This window comes from Siphateles boraxobius, unplaced genomic scaffold (assembly GCF_051911475.1).
Source record: "Siphateles boraxobius isolate OS27281-9 unplaced genomic scaffold, OSU_SipBor_1 11, whole genome shotgun sequence".
NCBI classification, from domain to species: Eukaryota; Metazoa; Chordata; class Actinopteri; order Cypriniformes; family Leuciscidae; genus Siphateles; species Siphateles boraxobius.
In genome coordinates, this window is record NW_027508711.1 from 7,693,477 (window position 1) to 7,712,500 (window position 19,024).

The 19,024-nt window shown below is 40.8% G+C and overlaps 1 protein-coding gene across 1 annotated transcript in view; it reads left to right on the plus strand.

Annotated features, from left to right (window-relative positions):
- The first annotated feature begins 146 nt into the window (after window positions 1–146).
- Window positions 147–19,024, plus strand: part of LOC143701800 (neuronal acetylcholine receptor subunit alpha-10) — a 33,128-nt gene continuing 14,250 nt past the window's right edge. Inside the window, exon 1 of the mRNA XM_077195431.1 lies at window positions 147–551. Within this exon, the coding sequence (XP_077051546.1) occupies window positions 431–551 (121 nt within the window). The 5' untranslated portion in view covers window positions 147–430. The remainder of the gene's footprint in view (window positions 552–19,024) is intronic.

Sequence of the window (19,024 nt, forward strand, 5' to 3'; positions counted from 1 at the left end):
TTATGTATAGTGGGGCAAAAAAAGGCCTGAGAGCTATTTTAAAAATATATACAAATTCATATCATCTGAATAGTATTTAAGTGAAAAATTAATTGGAGGATTTCTTTGATAGGTTCTACCTTTAACGGCAGAAATACGACCTGAAGATAGAGAGATATAGATCCTTTCCCTCAAAAGCTGTCTTAGTTTCCTCTCAGTTCTCTTGTCTCCACTCTCCAGTCCCATGCATTTTTGGGCTAAAACAAGTACGTAACCACAAGACATTTTCAGACATTCGAGTCGACTATACCATTACTCCAGTATCCAGTAGTGAAACTCTTCGTCATTGCTTAACGTTAACCAGCACACGACACTTCTTTTGCCTCGCGAGTTGCGCATGGATCTTGCGCTTGGTCTTAATACGGTACTGAACTATGGGAATGTCTGAGAAATGCTGCATCTGCCTTCACGAGACCACAGAAGAGTTTTTATTCCTCATTCACGCCACAAAATGAATCCACGTGTCATTTGGGCTTCTTTCCAATTGATGGCCACCATTGGTTTTATTCCAGGTAAGGGTGCGCTCTTTTTATGAGTGTTTATTCAGGCTTCCAATTATGTATTTTTTGTTTTCATATATCTTAGTTTGAACAAGATCATAATTAGGCTACTTATTGATATAACTGATAGTGTCTTAGTCTATGAGTCAATGTGACGCCTACATTTTCTGTCCGATATCGGACATGCATTTTTAATCTGCTAAGTTAAAAAAGTGTTTAAATGCATAAAAATATACACCTCTCCCATGTTTTTATTCACTTTAACTTTTCAAAAAGCATTAGTTATTTGTAGTTTTTCTGTTAAGTTTCAAAATATCATGTGGTGCGATATTGTTTTGGAAACGTCTTTGAAATTAATTAATGGCATGATTACTTGGCATGATTTCCAAAGTGTTTTGTTATCCTGTACAAATTTGCAAGCGTATGTATTTGTATTAATAAACGTTGTCCGATGATGTCCATTTTATGAAATATTGACCATCAAGAAACTACCTCTTTGGGATTTTTATGTTCAAATTCCTTCAAAGACAGGAAATTGCATCATATAGCTACCAATTTGCCATTGTCAATGACCCATGGAAGCAGAAAGCAGGTTTGTAACTCTCTCAAATTTGAAAAATAACAACCTTTCTAACTGCTGGTATATTTGGATATTATTAAAAACAACAACAACAACAATGGATATTAAGTTATTTCTACAAATATATATATTTTTACTTTTTGTGGGACGATAGCTTGTTTTGTTTAGGTGGCTAATTCTGTGCCTGTAAATTTTGACTAAATTTGAAAATATCATGTGGTGCGACCACCACTGCAGTGTTTTCCATGAAATATGTCCTAGATTAGCAGGTTTTGTGCTTTTATATTCAATTGATGGTCTATATACATAAAGTACTTTATTTTAGCATCAAATTGTTTATATGCAATTTGCATAAAAAATGCATTAAAATATTTCAGACGGTTTATGTTCAATCTTTGTACAATATGAGAAAAATGCTATATAGTTCAGAGCACGCAATTTTATTTAGGATATAGTGCATTTATTAGTAGGCTACCTTATAAATAAATAGATAAAGAAATAAATAAGAACTTTTTGAATCTATTTTCAGATAACATAGGCAGTGTTAATTCTGACCCTGCAGCAAGAGCGGAGTTACACCTTTCTAGGAGAAGAGTGAAATATTATTACAATTTAAAATAGCTGTTTTCTATGGGAATATATAGTAAACTGAAAAGTATTCTTGTGTTCAAAGCTGAATTTTCAGCATCATTACTCCAGTCTTCAGTGTCACATGATCCTTCAGAAATCATTCTAATATGCTGATTTGCTGCTCAAGAAACAATCATATTTTGGTGGAAACTGTGATGCATTTTAGTTGTCAAGATTCTTTGATGAATAGAAAGTTAAAAAAAGCAGCCTTTATTTGAAATATAATCTTTTGTAACATTAAATGTCTTTACTGTCACTTTTGATCAATTTAATGTGTTCTTGATCAATAAAAGTATTAATTAATTAAAAAACATACTGACCCCATATTTTACCTGTATCCAATACCTGTATTTAAATAAAAAATATTATTTGTTAGAAAAAAAATCTATCAAGTTCAATGAAATGTTGCACTTATGTTTGCGCGATGTGATTTTTATATACAATTTTTGTTTATAAAAGATTTGTTTATGATAATTCAGTGAAATTAATAAAATCTGTTTTGAATCTTTTTTTTTCTGTATGAAATGTATTGTTTATTGACCTATTTAAATAGATTTTTAATAAGTCTCCTGTCATTTGGAGCGACCACTCATCCTGTGGTTTGACCAATAATATCAATAACTGTATTAAATTAAAAATAAAATCTAAATTCTGTGGCTGAAATATGAATGACCAATACATTAATACACTAATACAGTATTCTTAAGTGAACAAAAAAAATTTGCAAATACTTTTTCTAAACATTTTAATTACTGAAAACTTCTGAGGCTACGGCCAATTCATCTAAATGAAAAAAACACTAAAATCACTTAATTATTTTTTTTTATATAAATGTATGTACACAACATTCTTAAATGTGTACACAACATTCTTAATGTTTGAAAAATTGCAATTAAGATATTATTTTTTGTATTTTAAAATTGGCCTGTAGAAAATCTATATACGTCATTGACCCCTATACTGGATATAGGCTAAGTGTTTCTGTGTATTATATGTAACTTTTTTGATCTTTTGGTCCCAGAGTTTATATTTAATTTGCTGTTAAGGTTTTTTATGTTTTTGTCTGTCTGTTTTGTTGGTAGATTTAATCACATACATGTGAATTCTTAAATAATATACTTATTCAAATAAATATAAACTCCATGTGATAAAGACTGAAGATGCTGAATTAAGCATCAGCAAATTTCCACATTGTTCTCTTAAATACTCTGCACAGCATCAATTTACACAGAAATATCCCTCCAAGAGATTCTAAGATGGACATGTCCCTCGCTGCTTTGGAAAATCTGTGTATTCAACCCTAACAACAACAGTGAACAGATGACAGCTCTGATCTATAACTTAATGTACTAGGCTATATTCTAATCAAACTGATCTGACATGTTCTTCAAGGTTGGCATACTGATAAATAATTAGTGTTTATAATTTATTAAAATGATTATATAAGTTATATAATATATAATAAAATATATAATTATAATTATAAATTATATCATTTATAAAAAATATAATTTATTATAGTTTATAACAGAGGCATGTTAAGACCAGCAGTCCCGGTATTACCTGGAATTTCTATTTAATTCCCTTTGGAGGTGCTTTTTTTCAATTGTTATTAATTATGCAAAAATGGAACTCCTGTGATTGGTTCCTGTGTATTTTGGTGACTGGAGGATTTGTAATTTACACATTGGACATTCAACAATTGCGCCCATTCTAAGGTTCACACACATCCTAGGAAACTTTGATAACTAAATAATCGCATATATTATTTAAATAAATTTACTGTCTTAAAAGTTTTTCAATCTGTAGCAGTTGCCCAAATAGAAACCCAATATATGACCCACAGAGTCCAGGGCTCGCAAAATCGCTAGCCCGACAACCCGGGGCTATTGTGTTTTCCAATCGGGCAACCAAAATGCATAACCGGCCTGCCCCGACAGGCTATCTGAAATAGTGTAATCAAATTGCTCCCTTTATTCACATTGACTAGTTATTTTAAGGAAAAATATTACCGTGCAAGTTTTTGATCATGCTAATTTATCCACAGCGCAATTTCTCATGAATCTCCGTGATTTTAATGAGATCTACTACTATTGTTATACCGAGAATTTTTATGTGAATAAATGCATAGATCAGCGATATTGCTTGTGTACCTTAATGGTCTTTCTTGTGCTTTAAACTTTTGCCAAGCGTGTCAGAGGTTCTGGGTTCTAATCTCCAAAATACTCTCCAGCCTTTGCTGATGACTTTACAGAACTGTTATCAACTATTTCCTCAGAGTTTGACTGCTTTGCCATTGCTGGAGATTTTAACATTCACATAGATAATGCAGAAACCAATATGGCAAAAGAAATCAAAACTGTTTTAAAAACTTTTGATCTGACTCAGCATGTACATGGACCCACACATAATTGTGGACACACTCTAGATTTACTGATCAGTAAGGGTCTAAACATTTCATCGATTGTTATTAAGGATGTAGCACTGTTTGATCATTTTTGTATTTTCTTTGATATATTGATCTCTCCTGCCATTGAAGCTGGATCTGTGTCTGTCAAGAAGAGATGCTTAAATGAGAACACTAGTGTACTATTTATGAAGGCTATATCTTTAACACCAAGCATATCTGCTGACTCTGATGATGTTCTCCTTGATTATTTTAAGTCAAAAGTTAACCCTCTACTGCACGGTGTTGCCATATGGCAACATACCCTTTCTTTGGACATTTCTTGAAATTTGAAAATAAATATGAGCTCTGATTAATCTTAAATTCATGGTAGAACCTGGTGGTAACCAATGATATGCTTTGATGACATCACGACATTACACACACCCTTGCAACGTCATTCTTTTCACACACTTTTGATGACTCCAGCTGCTGAAAAAGTGCTTGTGTATATGTGAAGATTTTCCTAATTTTTTTCATATTTCTTCAGAATAAAAAAATACATCAAGCATCTGGGGTAAGTTCTAATCTTATTTCAATCATTGTCACATTGTTTTGATACTTATATTACCTTTTTATTTAATAAAATAGGTGTGTTGCCATATGGCAACATTGTGCGGTAATGGAACAATATTTTGCCCATTCTAATGCAGAGTAGCTTTGTATGAATGACAATGTATGGATGCACTGATATAGTTGGATGGTTGTATTCTACTCATATATTTATATATATTTTTATATATTTATAAAGTAAAGTAAAAGTAAAGTATAAAAGTAAAATATATATCCGTCTTGACCGCTTTGATCACTGGCCAGAGATGGGTGCACCAAAAGGAAGGTGCAAGAATCCTGGCTGCAAGGGCATCGTCAGAGGGGTTTGCTCTAAGTGCAAGGTGCACCTCTGCTTAAAAGGTGGGGTATGTGATTTGCAAAACGGCCGGCAGATTTTGAAAGTACACAACTCAAAAGGTCCTACCTTCTTTCCTCCAACGCTGGCCCTGACTCCACCCACTCGAAGAGGGGCATGGGGGAGGGGGGTATGGTACGACCGTTTGATTTACGCACTTACTGTCCAATGATTCTAGGTGGTCTTGGAAATGATTGGCTGTTTTTCGAGTTTTTTCGAGTTTTTCGAGTCCTGCCCGTTCCACAGATGATTAAATTTTTTAATTTTCATGTCAGTGCTTCTAACTCAGTGGCTGTAAGTGGGTTAGGAATAGGATTTCAAGTGATTTTGAAAAAATGGTCAAAAAAGAAAATCACATACCCCACCTTTAACAGAGAGAACAACTGCTTTAAGGCGTTTCACATCGAGTAGTTTCACTTGAACAGTTCTTATGAGTTTGGGTCAGATGTTTTGTAAATGTTGTTGAAATAATCGTTTCACATTGATTAGTTTCACTTGAACAGTTCTTATGAGTTTGCGTCAGATGTTTTGTAAATGTTGTTGAAATAATACTTTGAAAATTAGTTTCATATTTTGTACACAAAGCTCTTGAAAACATTTTAAATAATAAAAACAATTTCATTTCTAAAAGACAGGTCTGTAATCATCTATGAATTTCATGTCATTTTGGGAGAAAACGCATCAGGCTGTTCCATTGTCGCACAATGTTGCCATATGGCAACGCACCCAAAAGTACCCCCCCAAAAAAAAAAGAAAAAAAAAATTGTTAATTTGAGTCTATTTTATATATAAAAAAACACTGTAAAATTTTTTTCCATGATTGCATAATAATGCGTGCAGTAGACGGTTAAGAGTGTAATTGATGAAATTGCTCCTGTGAAAGTCAGGAAGAAGAATGGCAGGCAAAAAAGCACCTTGGAGAAACTCAACAGCAGTGCAAAATATCAAAATACAATGCAGAAAAGCAGAGCGCATGTGGCGGAAGACAAAACTTGTAGTCCATTATAACATCTACAAAGACAGCATCCATGCTTTCAATAAGGAACTAGGCAAAGCTAGACAGACTTTTTTTTATTATAAACAGCAATATAAACAACACCCGCACTCTTTTTGCTACTGTAGAGAGACTGAAAAAACCCCCAAGCCAGATTCCCAGTGAAATGCTCTCAGAGAGCAAGTGCAGTGAATTTGCTTCCTTCTTCTCTGAGAAAATCAATAATATCAGAAAGGTGATCAGCTCATCCTTGAGTTGCAGTGGGGTCAGACAGATCAGACAACAGCCTGAGAAAGTAGTTCCCTTTCGTAGTCACTCCGAGTTACGTTGGATGACGACGAATGGGGGTTTCGCTTAGAATACCTATCGACTTCAAGTATTACAAAACGAGCCAATGGAGATGAAATGCCATGGGTCTGCGGAATTTGCATAGCGTATCTCCGCCCCACTGCGTGGGTATAGAGGGAATGCATTAACGTCACTTTCCCGCCAGAACACGCCCCCTCAGCCGGACTGAGTGGCAGAAGAGCAGCTGCGTGACTGGATTTAATAGGGGAAACTGCGAAAACGCAAGTAAAACAAACGATTATCAGTTTAAACTAAAGATTGGACTCAATGTAGTGTTCCTTATAACTTACTAAAGATCCAGTGATCCATGGATATTGACATGCAGCCAGAAATCGTGTTTCCTGACATTTATATGTGCCTGATTTTGACACCGGGGAAATACATACAGCAAATTTGCCTGTGAACGCTTTATATAAACACAATATAGGCAGGTCTAAATCCAGGTGATCACTTATATCAATGTTATGTATATATTCATATCGTCTAGACTTAAAACTTGTATAGTTTTTTGTCAGTGTTTATTTAAAAATGTCAAATTATACAGAATATACAGTGGTAAATATTTGATTGATGAGTTGTCACTGCAATATATAACAATACAATATATAGAGAATGGTTTTACCACTAAATTCAGCATATTGACACTAGTGGTGGGGGAAAAAATCGATTCTGTTCAGTATCGCGATATTTTGCGCACGCAATTATATCGATACAGTAGCGCAAAGTATTGCGATATTTAATTATAAAATTATCTGTTTTACTTTCCGGTTTTCTCAGAGTTTACTCTGATCATTTACATTTGCGTATTACATTCACAAGGTGGCGCTTGTTGCGGTGCTTTGTTGTCGTACATTCGACAGCAAATTCAAATGAAAATGGTTTCAGTATTACGGTTGTACACGACGCTCCGCATCTTTCAAATCGAAAGTGTGGGTAAATTTCGGTTTTATGATTATTCTCAGGTTTATGTTACTCTATTATGTCTGCTTTATGTTACTCTATTGTATTTAAATAATTTTAAGTTATGTGCTGGGAGCTCAGTGAGTTTTGTTTGTTTCATATTAAATATTACCTGCTCGGTCTTGTCTGTCAGCGCGTTGTCATTGTCCTCTATTTTTCACTGCTTGAGAACATGGGTTGAAATCGCCCTCTAAACCCTCATTCACTAAGTTAGGCCTATTCCCTAAGTTAACGTTAGTCCACTAATACTGTTCACTTGAAGGAGTGAATGAAAACGAGTAAGCGACAGGCGTTGAGTGTACATAAGTTGTACATTCGTTAATGCAGTGCAATGTGGGACAGAGACGCGATCTGACACGCGTCCCATTTTCTCACAAATCTCTATGTTTATTTAAATAATTCAAGATTGCTCTTATGAGAACACTCGACAAAACTGACATTTTGGCATAATTTGTGTGTGTTATGGTTTGTTCAAGCCCGAAAGAGAACTTGATACTGACGCGCGTCTTTTCTGTGGGTCGTGTGTGTGTGTGTGTGTGTAATACAGGCAGGATTTAACGGATACTGCGTAATTGCGTTAAACATTTTTAACGCTTTAAACTTTTTTTTTGTTTTTGTTGCAGTGCCGCGGTGGGCAAGTGATGAAACCAGTGTTGCAAAGTGTCCCGAATGTTCAAGAACAAGTTTTTCAGTTTTTGCACTTCAGTTAATGTGTAGAAGATAATGTTTACAGAATTAAATGTGACATTTAAAGTGAGGTGAGCGGTCTTATTTTCCTAATTTTTTGTATGCCTTTGAATAATATGGGGGACGTGAATCGCAATATCGCAGAATCGAATCGCAATACTTGCTGTATCGCAATATATTGAGAATCGCAATAATATTGAATCGTGGCCCAAATATCGCAATACTATCGAATCGTCACATTTTTGCCAATTCCCACCCCTAATTGACACAAAAATGATAACTGCAAATCCACATTTCGCTGCCTGGAGTCCAGTTGTTTCTATGAATTGCAGCGATCTATTTGCTTCTGTTCTGTAGCTTTCGTCAGTCTGTAAAAATATACCTCAGATTTCTTGTCAAATGTAGTTGTACAGTCAATCGCTAAGCTCGTTCCCGTTTTAGATCTGTTTTTTGTGTTTTCACGGCATTCACGCTCAAAACCAATGCTGCCGCTCAGTCTTTTTGCCACTTAGTGGGCGTGGCCTCAATCACGCCAGCTGACGGTGACGTCACGCGCATTCCCTCTATAAAAGGAGGACGCCGGCAACATGCAGATATGTTTTCGCTTTGGAGCCAAGAGTATTTCTTCAATCCACAATCATCTCTGACTTCGCTCTACGAGACGACCTTCTCTCTCCGGTGTTGGTGTGATGGCGATCTGCAGCGAGCTCACAGTGCCTGCTGATCTGTGCAGTGATCTGCCAGTGTGTGTGTGTCTCCCTGTGCGCTTCAACATCGCGGAGTTTTTTCTCCTCTCATAAAAGAGCTCGCACGCGGCACGTCTTTTTAAAGACAGCTCGCCCGTGCATTTCTGGTTGCAGCGGACTGGTATCGGACTCTGATGGGCACGAGCGCTGTTTAGTGTGTTTGGGCTTTGATCATGCTTGAACAGCGCTCGTGGATGACTCATGTTCTCTCTGGGAACGTGATCCAGTGTTTCCCCTAGAAATTTTTCCAGCAGCGGTGCTGTTACGTGCCCGAGGTTGTTACCAAGCCGCGCGTGGTGGGGTCCGGGGGCATGCACCCTGGAAGATTTTTTTTTTTTAAAAACCCTTAAACCATGACTTCTGGCAAGTTTTGTGGATAGAAATGGACATTTTAAGAAAAACAAATATGACATACCATCAACTGATTCAAGGCATGATTATTGCAGCACGTACCTTGAACTGCAGTCACAAACAGAAACCTTAATTTTATAATTTTAGACAGGATTATTCATGTTTTTCTATTGTGTTCATTTTCAGCTTGGTAGAAATTGTTTAGGGGAAAAATGAAACAGCACAACCCAGAAAAAGATTATTTACAATTTATTGAAAATTTTATGTTAATGGAAAAGGCCACACCCAATCTGTGAGCACTTAATTTTTCTGGGCTTTTCATAGAAGATCTCTAAGGCTCTTTGGTAATTGAATGATTGTGGGGGTATTTTTTGTTTTTGCAAGAAGTCTTATGCTCATCTAGCCTGCATTTATTTAATTTAAAAAAAAACAGAAAAAAACAGTAGCCTAATATTGTGAAATATTATTACATGATGTTCTTTTTAACTTTTTATTAATCAAAGAATCTTTGAAAAAAAAAGAAAAGAGCATCACATATCATGTTAGAATGATTTCTGAAGGACACCAACAAGTTTAGTAGACTCATCTGAAAAATTAAATATGATTTAACGTTAACTATTAGGACTATGAGCAGTAGGTGATACTTCCTCGTCCTCATGGAGAGCGCAGTTCGTACCGCTTTCTCCTTTCCACAAGCGCTTGCTCTCCCTTGGCGTCTGTCGTTGCTATGCAACCATGAACAGAGGCGCGCTTGGGAAAAAGAGCGTCCCGGCCGCATTTGAAATAATGAATTTGCACGCGCAAAAAACGCGCTATGTGAACGGCCCCTTATGGCAAGGTGACATTAGCCTAATCGAAAATATTTCCATATGTGGCTCTTTCCTCCTTGTTTACAAGTGGATTCAGAGCCACCGCATGCAGCGCCGCCGGTCGCCATGTCTGAGTGTTTTTAGGTGTGTACGTGAATGAAGAGAATGTCGTGATATTACTGATCATGGAAAGATTTTACAGCGGCGCTGAAAATCCAGCGGCGGCGCTGCGCCGCTGCTGAATACATTGTAGGGGAAACACTGTGATCATCGCGTCATATATAGGTCGAGACTCTGTGAACTCGCAAGAGTGAGAGTCCCCTCATCCACCACCCGATCTTCGGCTGGTGGCCAGGGTGACCTGAGGGTGTTGGTCTGGAACAAGGCGCCGACTCTGTGTCCATGCCCCAGCCCCCCCTCTTTAATGACGGTGCCCGCTAGCGAACTGATGATTCCACGAGTCTACCCTCGGGTGGCCCGTGTGTTTTCATTTGAAGCTACAGAGGATGATGCTGTGTCTGTAGCAGCATCACTAGGTGGGCTTGATTCTACAGGAAATGACGACTCGTCACAGCTGCCACCCTCTGGTGTGCATACGGCTGTGCCTGAGTCTGATCCGGAGATGACGGCCATGCTTTCCCGGGACGATTGGTTTTGGGTAAGGCCGCCGACGCGTCCACGGCAAACCCCAATATCTTTCCTCCCGGACGTGCATGATGAGATCACTGGTCCTCTCGTTGGTCTCATCCGCCTTTCCTCCCCTCAGGGGCCGCTGCCCATGGGTACACTGGGGTTCCCCCGGTTGAACGCTCTGTTGCCATGCTACTATGTCCTCCGAGTGCTTCCCGGCGCAATCCTAGGCACCCTTCCAAAGCCTGTAGTTCTTTTCGTCTACACTAATCTGTGGCGAAATCCTATAGTGCCACAGGACAGGCAGCTGCCTTACTGCATCCCATGACCGTTCTGCTGGTCTACCTGACCCAGATGCTCATGGACATGTAGGAGGGCGGGACTGATCCGAGGCTCTTCAGTGAGCTGCGCCGCCGCTGACCTTGCTCTTCGAGCGACGAAAGTGGCCGTATGCTCTCGGAGTCAGGTGATGTTCACCAGTCTGGGGCTGACCGGTCTGATGTGCACGATGTCGGGCGGATCCGTCTGCTCGACACCCCCATCTCCCAGGTCGGCCTCTTCGGCGGTGCTGTTGAGTGCTTCTGCCCAACAGTTCTCAACCGCCCGTGAGCAGATTGAGGTTATTCTGCCCGACGGCCCCGCCGTTCGCTCAGATCCCTCAGTCTGCCCACCGCTGAAGGCTCCCTCCCACGGTTCCAACCCCGCCCGTTCACCCGAAAGAACTGACTCTCTCGTCTCTGAGCATACAGAGTTCTCGGACAACACAGAGCGGCGCCCACAAGGCGTGCTCTCCTCGTCCCCCTCTGTCCCAGAGGCGGTTGACACGGCGTGCCGTCCACGGACCGCTTCGCCCCTGTCCCCCTCTGTCGCCAGACCCCTGACAGAGCAGGCTCCCGTGGAACGCTGGTCCTTCCCTGGCCTCCTTGGTCAGGGTGTGGTTATGACCTTGCCCCCACACCGGGCTGCTATGCCGTCCACGTCTGGGCCGGTCATTCCGCTTCGCTGCACCACCGGGGGGACGTCTGTGGTTCTTGACGCCGCTGGCACAGTTGGGAGCCTGCCTAGAGCTTCCCTATATGTTCCGCGAGAACCATCGGCTCGGCTATGCGATTCAGTTCGCAAGGTCTCTTCCCCGCTTCAGGGGAGTCCGCTCCACTTTGGTCGGTGGCTATGCCCCTATCATGAGAGCGGAGGTTGCTACCCTACTGGCGAAGGGGGCGATTGAGACTGTCCCTCCAGCCGAAATGAGGTCCGGGTTTACAGCCCCTACCTCATTGTCCTGGAGAAGTCTGGTGGGTTACGGCCAATCCTGGTCCTACGCATCTGAACCGCTCCCTTCACAGGCGGCCGTCCAAGATGCTCCTGGCCAAACGCATTTCTGGATGTGTGCGACCACAGGATTGGTTTGCAGCGATCGACCTGAAGGACGCCTACTTTAATGTCTCCGTTCTCCTTCGACTCAGACCATACCTACGGTTTGCTGTCAGGGCGCACGCATATCAGTACGCTGTTCTCCCATTCGGGCTAGCCCTGTCTCCTCGCGCCTTCACAAAGGTTGTTGAGGCAGCCCTTGTTCCTCCATGGGAACACGGGGTTTCGCATCCTGAACTATCTCGGTGACTGGCTGTCTTAAGCTCACTCTTGAGACCGGGTTTGTGAATACAGGGACCCAGTGCTCCGGCACCTAGCTCGTCTGGGTCTTCGGGTCAACTGGGAAAGGAGTAAACTTTGCCCCGTGCAGAGGAGCTCTTTTCTCGGTATGGACTTGGTCGCCTTCTCCACTCAGCCATTGCTGACTTGCCTGAGACTATCAAGCGCAAGAGTGCGGTTCCACTGAAGTTTTTTTTCAGAGGCTCCTGGGGCATATGGCATCTGCAGCCGCGGTACGCCGCTGAGATTGAGACCGAGTCCCGAGGTTGGCATGGCATCACGGGACCCTCCGAGTACCAGTTACTCCGACCTGCCGTCAGTACTCACCCCGTGGTCAAACCTCAGTTTCTACGGGTCCGAGTGCCCCTGGAACGAGCTTCCCGGCATGCTGTTGTCTCAACAGATGCCTCCACGGGCTGGGGCGCCATGCGCAATGGACATGCTGTCACACTCTCATGTTGAGCAGAAATGCTCCTGAAAAATTCAGTGAGATTTATCACACCCAGGTGTTGAGCAGAAATGCTCCTGAGGTTCAGTGAATTTCTTCTTAGGTGTTGAGCAAGGTTGCTCCTGAAGCTCAGTGATTCTCGTATGTAGTGTTGAGCAGTATGGCATGCCTATTGCCTCGAGTTGCTGGCAGTACGCCTTGCCCTGCACCGCTTCCGGGCGTTGCTCTGTGGTCAACACGTACTAGTCCGATCAGACAATACCGCCACAGTAGCGTACATCAACCGTCAAGGTGGTCTACGCTCGCGCCGTATGTCGCAACTCGCCCGCCACCTCCTCTTATGGAGTCAGAAGCATCTGAGGTCCCTTCGAGCCATTTTCATTCCCGGAGTCCTGAACTGTGCAGCCGACGAGCTCTCACGGCTTCAGCCCTCCCTGGAGAATGGCGACTCCATCCCCAGTCGGTTCAGCTGATTTGGGTCCAGTTCGGGGACGCACAGATAGATCTGTTTGCCTCTCACGACTCGACCCGTTGCGACCTGTATTATTCCCTTACAGAGGGCACGCTCGGCACGGATGCATCACCCCCGGAGATGCTCGGTCGGTGTCGTGATTTCCTTCCTTCAAGAAGGGTTGGAGCGAAGGCTGTCTCCCTCCACCCTCAAAGCCTATGTTGCCGCTATTGCCGCACTCCATGACTTGGTAGAAGGTAAGTCCGTGGGGAAGCACGACCTGATCATCAGGTTCCTGAGAGGAGCGAGGAGACCTTATCCTCCTCGCCTCCTCTCGTTCCCCCTTTGAGCCTTTGCAATAAGTGGAGCTTAAGCAGCACTCCTGGTTGCACTGGCCTCTATCAGAGGGTAGGGGACCTGTACGCATTCTCCGTTGACGAAGCGTGCCTGGAGTTCGGGCCGGCTTACTCTCATGTGATCCTGAGACCCCGGCCTGGATATCTGCCCAAGGTTCCTACTACTCCCTTCCGGGACCTGGTGGTGAACCTGCAAGCGCTGCCCTCGGAGGAGGCAGACCCAGCCTTGGCACTGCTCTATCCAGTATGTGCTCTCCACACCTATGTAGACAGAAGGCAGTGTTTCAGGACCTCAGTCCAGCTCTTTGTCTGTTATGGTGGGAAGCTGAAGGGAAAGGCTCTCTCCAAGCAGAGGTTGTCTCACTGGATAGTGGACTCCATTGCTTTGGCATACCAGCAGCAAGGTCGACCATAAATCACGCCTATAAACAATACAAATTAAAGCTCCACTTTCACATCAATGCTTTACTTTTCGTGTCAGAATGTTTGAATCCATGTGCTAAGACACTATCACTGTAAAGCTGCTTTGAATCAAACAAATCTTTATGGAAAAATAAATAAAGGTGACTTGACCATCATATATTCTGCTATAAACAGCATAAAATAATTAGAGCACCCTTTACTTGCCTCAAAAAAGTCTGGTGTTGTTATTATTGTTATTATTTATTGCTACATTTCAATATGTGAATTATTCCATCAAAAAAATTAACACTTTTAGCGATTGTCAGACTTTAAAACAACAGAGCTGCGCACTTGTTGATATTTGTGTTTTGAAAAAGTTTTTGATTGATGTTTTGACTCCTAACCAATTTTCTACATTTAAAATTGTCTTTTTATTTGGGCTAGTAAAATTCATTTCGGGCTACCAAAATCTGAAGAGTGCCTGCCCAAAGGGCTACCAGCGATTTTGAACTTTTGCGAGCCCTGGAGTCCTTGAAGCATTTTTGCATTTTGTCTACAGAAGCAACTTTGACACCAGTGTTTTTGGGCACAAGAATTTGATACTTTCTGAACACTTGCTGCTCAGTTCATGCTGCAGGACGGCAACGCTGCCAGCTGGATCTCACACATCCATTTCACACCACAGCCTCCATTTTTAACTTTCATTAGAACGCTATTTTGTCTGGCACTTGAAGTGAATTAATTTGCCAGTGAAAGCGCTGACCACACTCATCCTCAGAGAACAGGAGGGGGTAATTGAGTAAACGTGCTTGTTCACTAGAGCACGTTTACTCGTACCCCCCCCCCCCCCAGCTGCACGCAGAGTGGCCATAGTTCAGTCAAATATATGGACTGCAGTTTGAAAGGTTGTTGTAGCTCTACTGTTACTGGCGCTTTTTGATAAAGCATGCTCATTCATCGGGGCGTCCTGAGCTGGCAGCAAGACAAATCCAAGTGTCAGCAAGAATCAAGCTGATTTGGGAAATCAGTACAGGGAATATTTTCATTTTCTTCGACATTAAACGTAATTAAGATAGTAAAATAGTTTGTGGTGTGGTGCACCACAAACTGCCTGTTTGCGCAGCACATCGCCTGAAGCAACTATCATCGTGTCTGGACCGCTTCCCACGTACCGACTAGGACAAGAAAGGTTCAGTAGATTATTTGCTCTAAATGAATGGTTAATGTCATGGTGTAATGAACAGAAACTGCTCTTTGTAAATAATTGGAATCTGTTCTGGGAGCGACCTAGGCTCTACCGTGCTGATGGCCTGCACCCCAGCAGAATCGGAGCGGCTGTTCTGTCCGACAACATCTCCAAGACGTTACACACCATATGACTAGTAAGTCAAAGTCCAAATCACAGTCTTTGCTGTCCCAACTTAATTGATATAAGTAGTGTAGAACATTATATAGAAACTGTGTCTATTCCTCGCTTAGTGAGGCCAAACAATAAATCTAGTGTAGGATCTAGCAAAAATCTTATTGTAATTAAACCAGAAAATCTAAATATCAGTGAACAAAAACAATTTCTAAAGCTAGGTCTTCTAAACATTAGATCGCTCACACCTAAGGCGGTTATTGTAAATGAAATGGTCACAGATAATAGTTTCGATGTACTTTGCCTTACTGAAACCTGGCTTAAACCAAATGATTATTTCGGTCTAAATGAGTCCACTCCACCAGGATACTGTTATAAGCATGAGCCCCGTCTGATCGGTCGTGGCGGCGGGGTTGCAACAATCTATAGAGATATTCTTAATGTTACTCAGAAAACAGGTCACAGGTTTAATTCGTTTGAAGTACTTGTGCTAAATGTTACGCTCTTAGATGCAAGAAACAAATCCATATTATCTCTAGCCTTGGCTACCCTATATAGACCTCCAGGGCCCTATGCTGATTTCCTAAAAGAGTTTGCATACTTTCTCTCAGATCTATTGGTCAATGTCGATAAAGCAATAATTGTTGGAGACTTTAACATACACGTAGATAATACAAATGATGCGTTAGGGACTGCGTTTACAGATTTATTAAACTCCTTTGGGGTCACGCAAAACGTCAGCGGTCCCACTCATCGTCTAAATCATACACTAGATTTAATTATATCATATGGAACCAATCCAACTGATATAAATATTATACCGCAAAGTGATGATCTCACTGATCATTACATGGTAACTTGTATAATACGTACTGCTGAAATTTGTCACGTTGCGCAACGTTATCGACCAGGCAGAACAATCCTTCCAACCACTATAGATAGATTCTCAAATAGCTTACCTGATCTATCTCAGCTGCGCAGTGCACCCAAACAAACAGATGAACTAGAGGAAATGACTAGCAGTTTGAGCACCATGTTCTCTAGTACACTAGATATTGTTGCACCAATTAGATTAAAAAAGGTAAGAGAGAAAACTAAAGCACCATGGTACAACAGTGCTACGCATGCAATCAAGAGAGAAACTCGTAACTTAGAGCGTAAATGGAAACAAACTAATTTAGAGGTCTTTAGAATCGCGTGGAAAGACAGTATGTCACGTTATAAAAAGGCTCTAAAAGCAGCAAGGGCTGAGCATCTCCGCAAACTAATAGAAAATAACCAAAATAATCCAAGGTTTTTATTCAACACCGTGGCTAGACTAACAAATAAACAAACATCACCAGAGCAAAATATTCCATTACAATATAGTAGTAATGATTTTATGAATTACTTCAATGAGAAAATAGAAAGCATCCGAAACACAATTGTAAATATACAATCCTCTATGATGTCTTATGATTCAGCCTCAATTATGGCCCCTCTAGAACAACTACACCGATTTACAACTATAGGACAGGAAGAGCTAAATAAACTTATCATTGCATCGAAACCAACAACATGTTTATTAGATCCAATACCCACTAAACTACTGAAAGAAGTGTTACCTGTAGTCGAAGAGCCTCTTCTTAATATTATTAACTCGTCTTTATTTTTAGGTCATGTTCCAAAAATATTCAAGCTGGCAGTAATAAAACCTCTCATTAAGAAACCGCAATTAGATCCAAATAACTTAGCAAATTACAGACCCATCTCAAATCTTCCATTTATGTCTAAAATACTAGAAAAAATTGTGTCCGCTCAATTGTGCTCTTTCTTACAAGAAAATGATATCTATGAAAAATTCCAGTCGGGATTCAGACCGCATCATAGCACAGAAACTGCGCTAGTTAAAATTACAAATGATTTACTTTTAGCTTCTGACCAAGGCTGTATCTCAATACTAGTTCTACTCGATCTAAGCGCTGCGTTCGACACTATCGATCATAAAATACTCCTGGATCGACTACAAAACTACACTGGTGTTCAGGGACAGGCATTAAGCTGGTTTAGATCTTACTTATCAGACCGTTACCATTTTGTCTGTCTAAATGGGGAAAAATCAAAGATAACGTCAGTAGACTATGGAGTGCCGCAAGGATCGGTGTTAGGCCCTCTGCTATTCTCAATATATATGCTGCCACTTGGTAATATTATAAGAAAACATGGAATTAATTTCCACTGTTATGCTGATGACACTCAATTATATATCTCATCACGACCAGATGAAAACACTAACTTATCTAAATTGACAGAGTGTCTAAATGATATAAAATGCTGGATGACGTGTAATTTCCTGCTATTAAATTCAGATAAAACGGAGGTACTACTTATTGGTCCAAAAAACTACCCACAAAATCCCTTACAATACAACTTTAATTTAGAAGGATGTCCTGTTACTTTATCCACTACAGTAAAAGACCTGGGTGTTATACTAGACCGCAACTTGACTTTCGAAAATCATATTTCATATATTACAAGAACAGCCTTTTTCCACCTTAGAAACATTGCTAAGCTACGCAACATGCTATCTGTTTCTGATGCAGAAAAGTTAGTTCATGCTTTCATGACCTCGAGACTAGATTACTGTAATGCTTTATTAGCTGGCTGTCCTACATCCTCAATTAACAAGCTACAGTTAGTGCAAAATGCAGCTGCTAGAGTTCTTACTAGATCAAGAAAATATGATCATATAACACCTATTTTATCATCTCTACACTGGTTACCTATTAAGTTACGTATCAATTACAAAGTATTCCTACTGACCTATAAAGCCCTAAATGGTTTAGCTCCTGTGTATTTAACAGACCTTCTATCGCCATACAATCCATCGCGCTCTTTAAGATCACTAAATTCGAGGCTTCTGGTCATTCCTAGGATATCTAAGTCCACTAAAGGAGGGAGGGCGTTCTCGCATTTAGCTCCTAAACTCTGGAATAGCCTTCCTGATACTGTACGAGCCTCAGACTCGCTGTCCCAGTTTAAAACTAGATTAAAGACGCATCTCTTTAACCAAGCATTCACTTAATGCTTAACCTTTGATACTGCTGAATCGGTTCGAATGCATTAACATTATGAACATCAGCTATGCTAATTATTTCCCATCTGCCTTTCTGCTGTTATCTCGGGACGCTAGTCCCGAGGTAAATAGCGTTCGTCAGCTCCAGTTTGTATCCAGCCTCTCACGGAGACTTCAGATGCCCCAACGCCTGTGAAGAGACGACTCGACGCCTGTGAAGAGACGACTCAAAGCCGGCGATATGTTATGCCATAAATTAATACTTGATTAACTAACTGTATTTTTCTATGTACATTTCCGAAATGCAATTTCTGTAAAGCTGCTTTGAGACAATGTGTATTGTGAAAAGCGCTATACAAATAAATTTGAATTGAATTGAATTGAATTGTGGTGGTGATTGTCCAGAATTATTATCATTGAGAGGGCACCATTACTGACTATAGAATGAAAAAGAGTCTGATGGGCTTATTGCCATAAATAAGCTCAAGTGTGCTCAGATTATTCTTTATCAGTCCTAGACACTCACCAAACTATTTCATCCCAAACCACCAAGCTCATTAAGGATGTAAGGATAGCCGTTTTACACAATATAAGCACCATTTGACTTTGTGCCTTAATTGATTAATCAATCTAAATAAAACAAATCTGCCAAATCTAAATCTCTTTCCTCTTCCT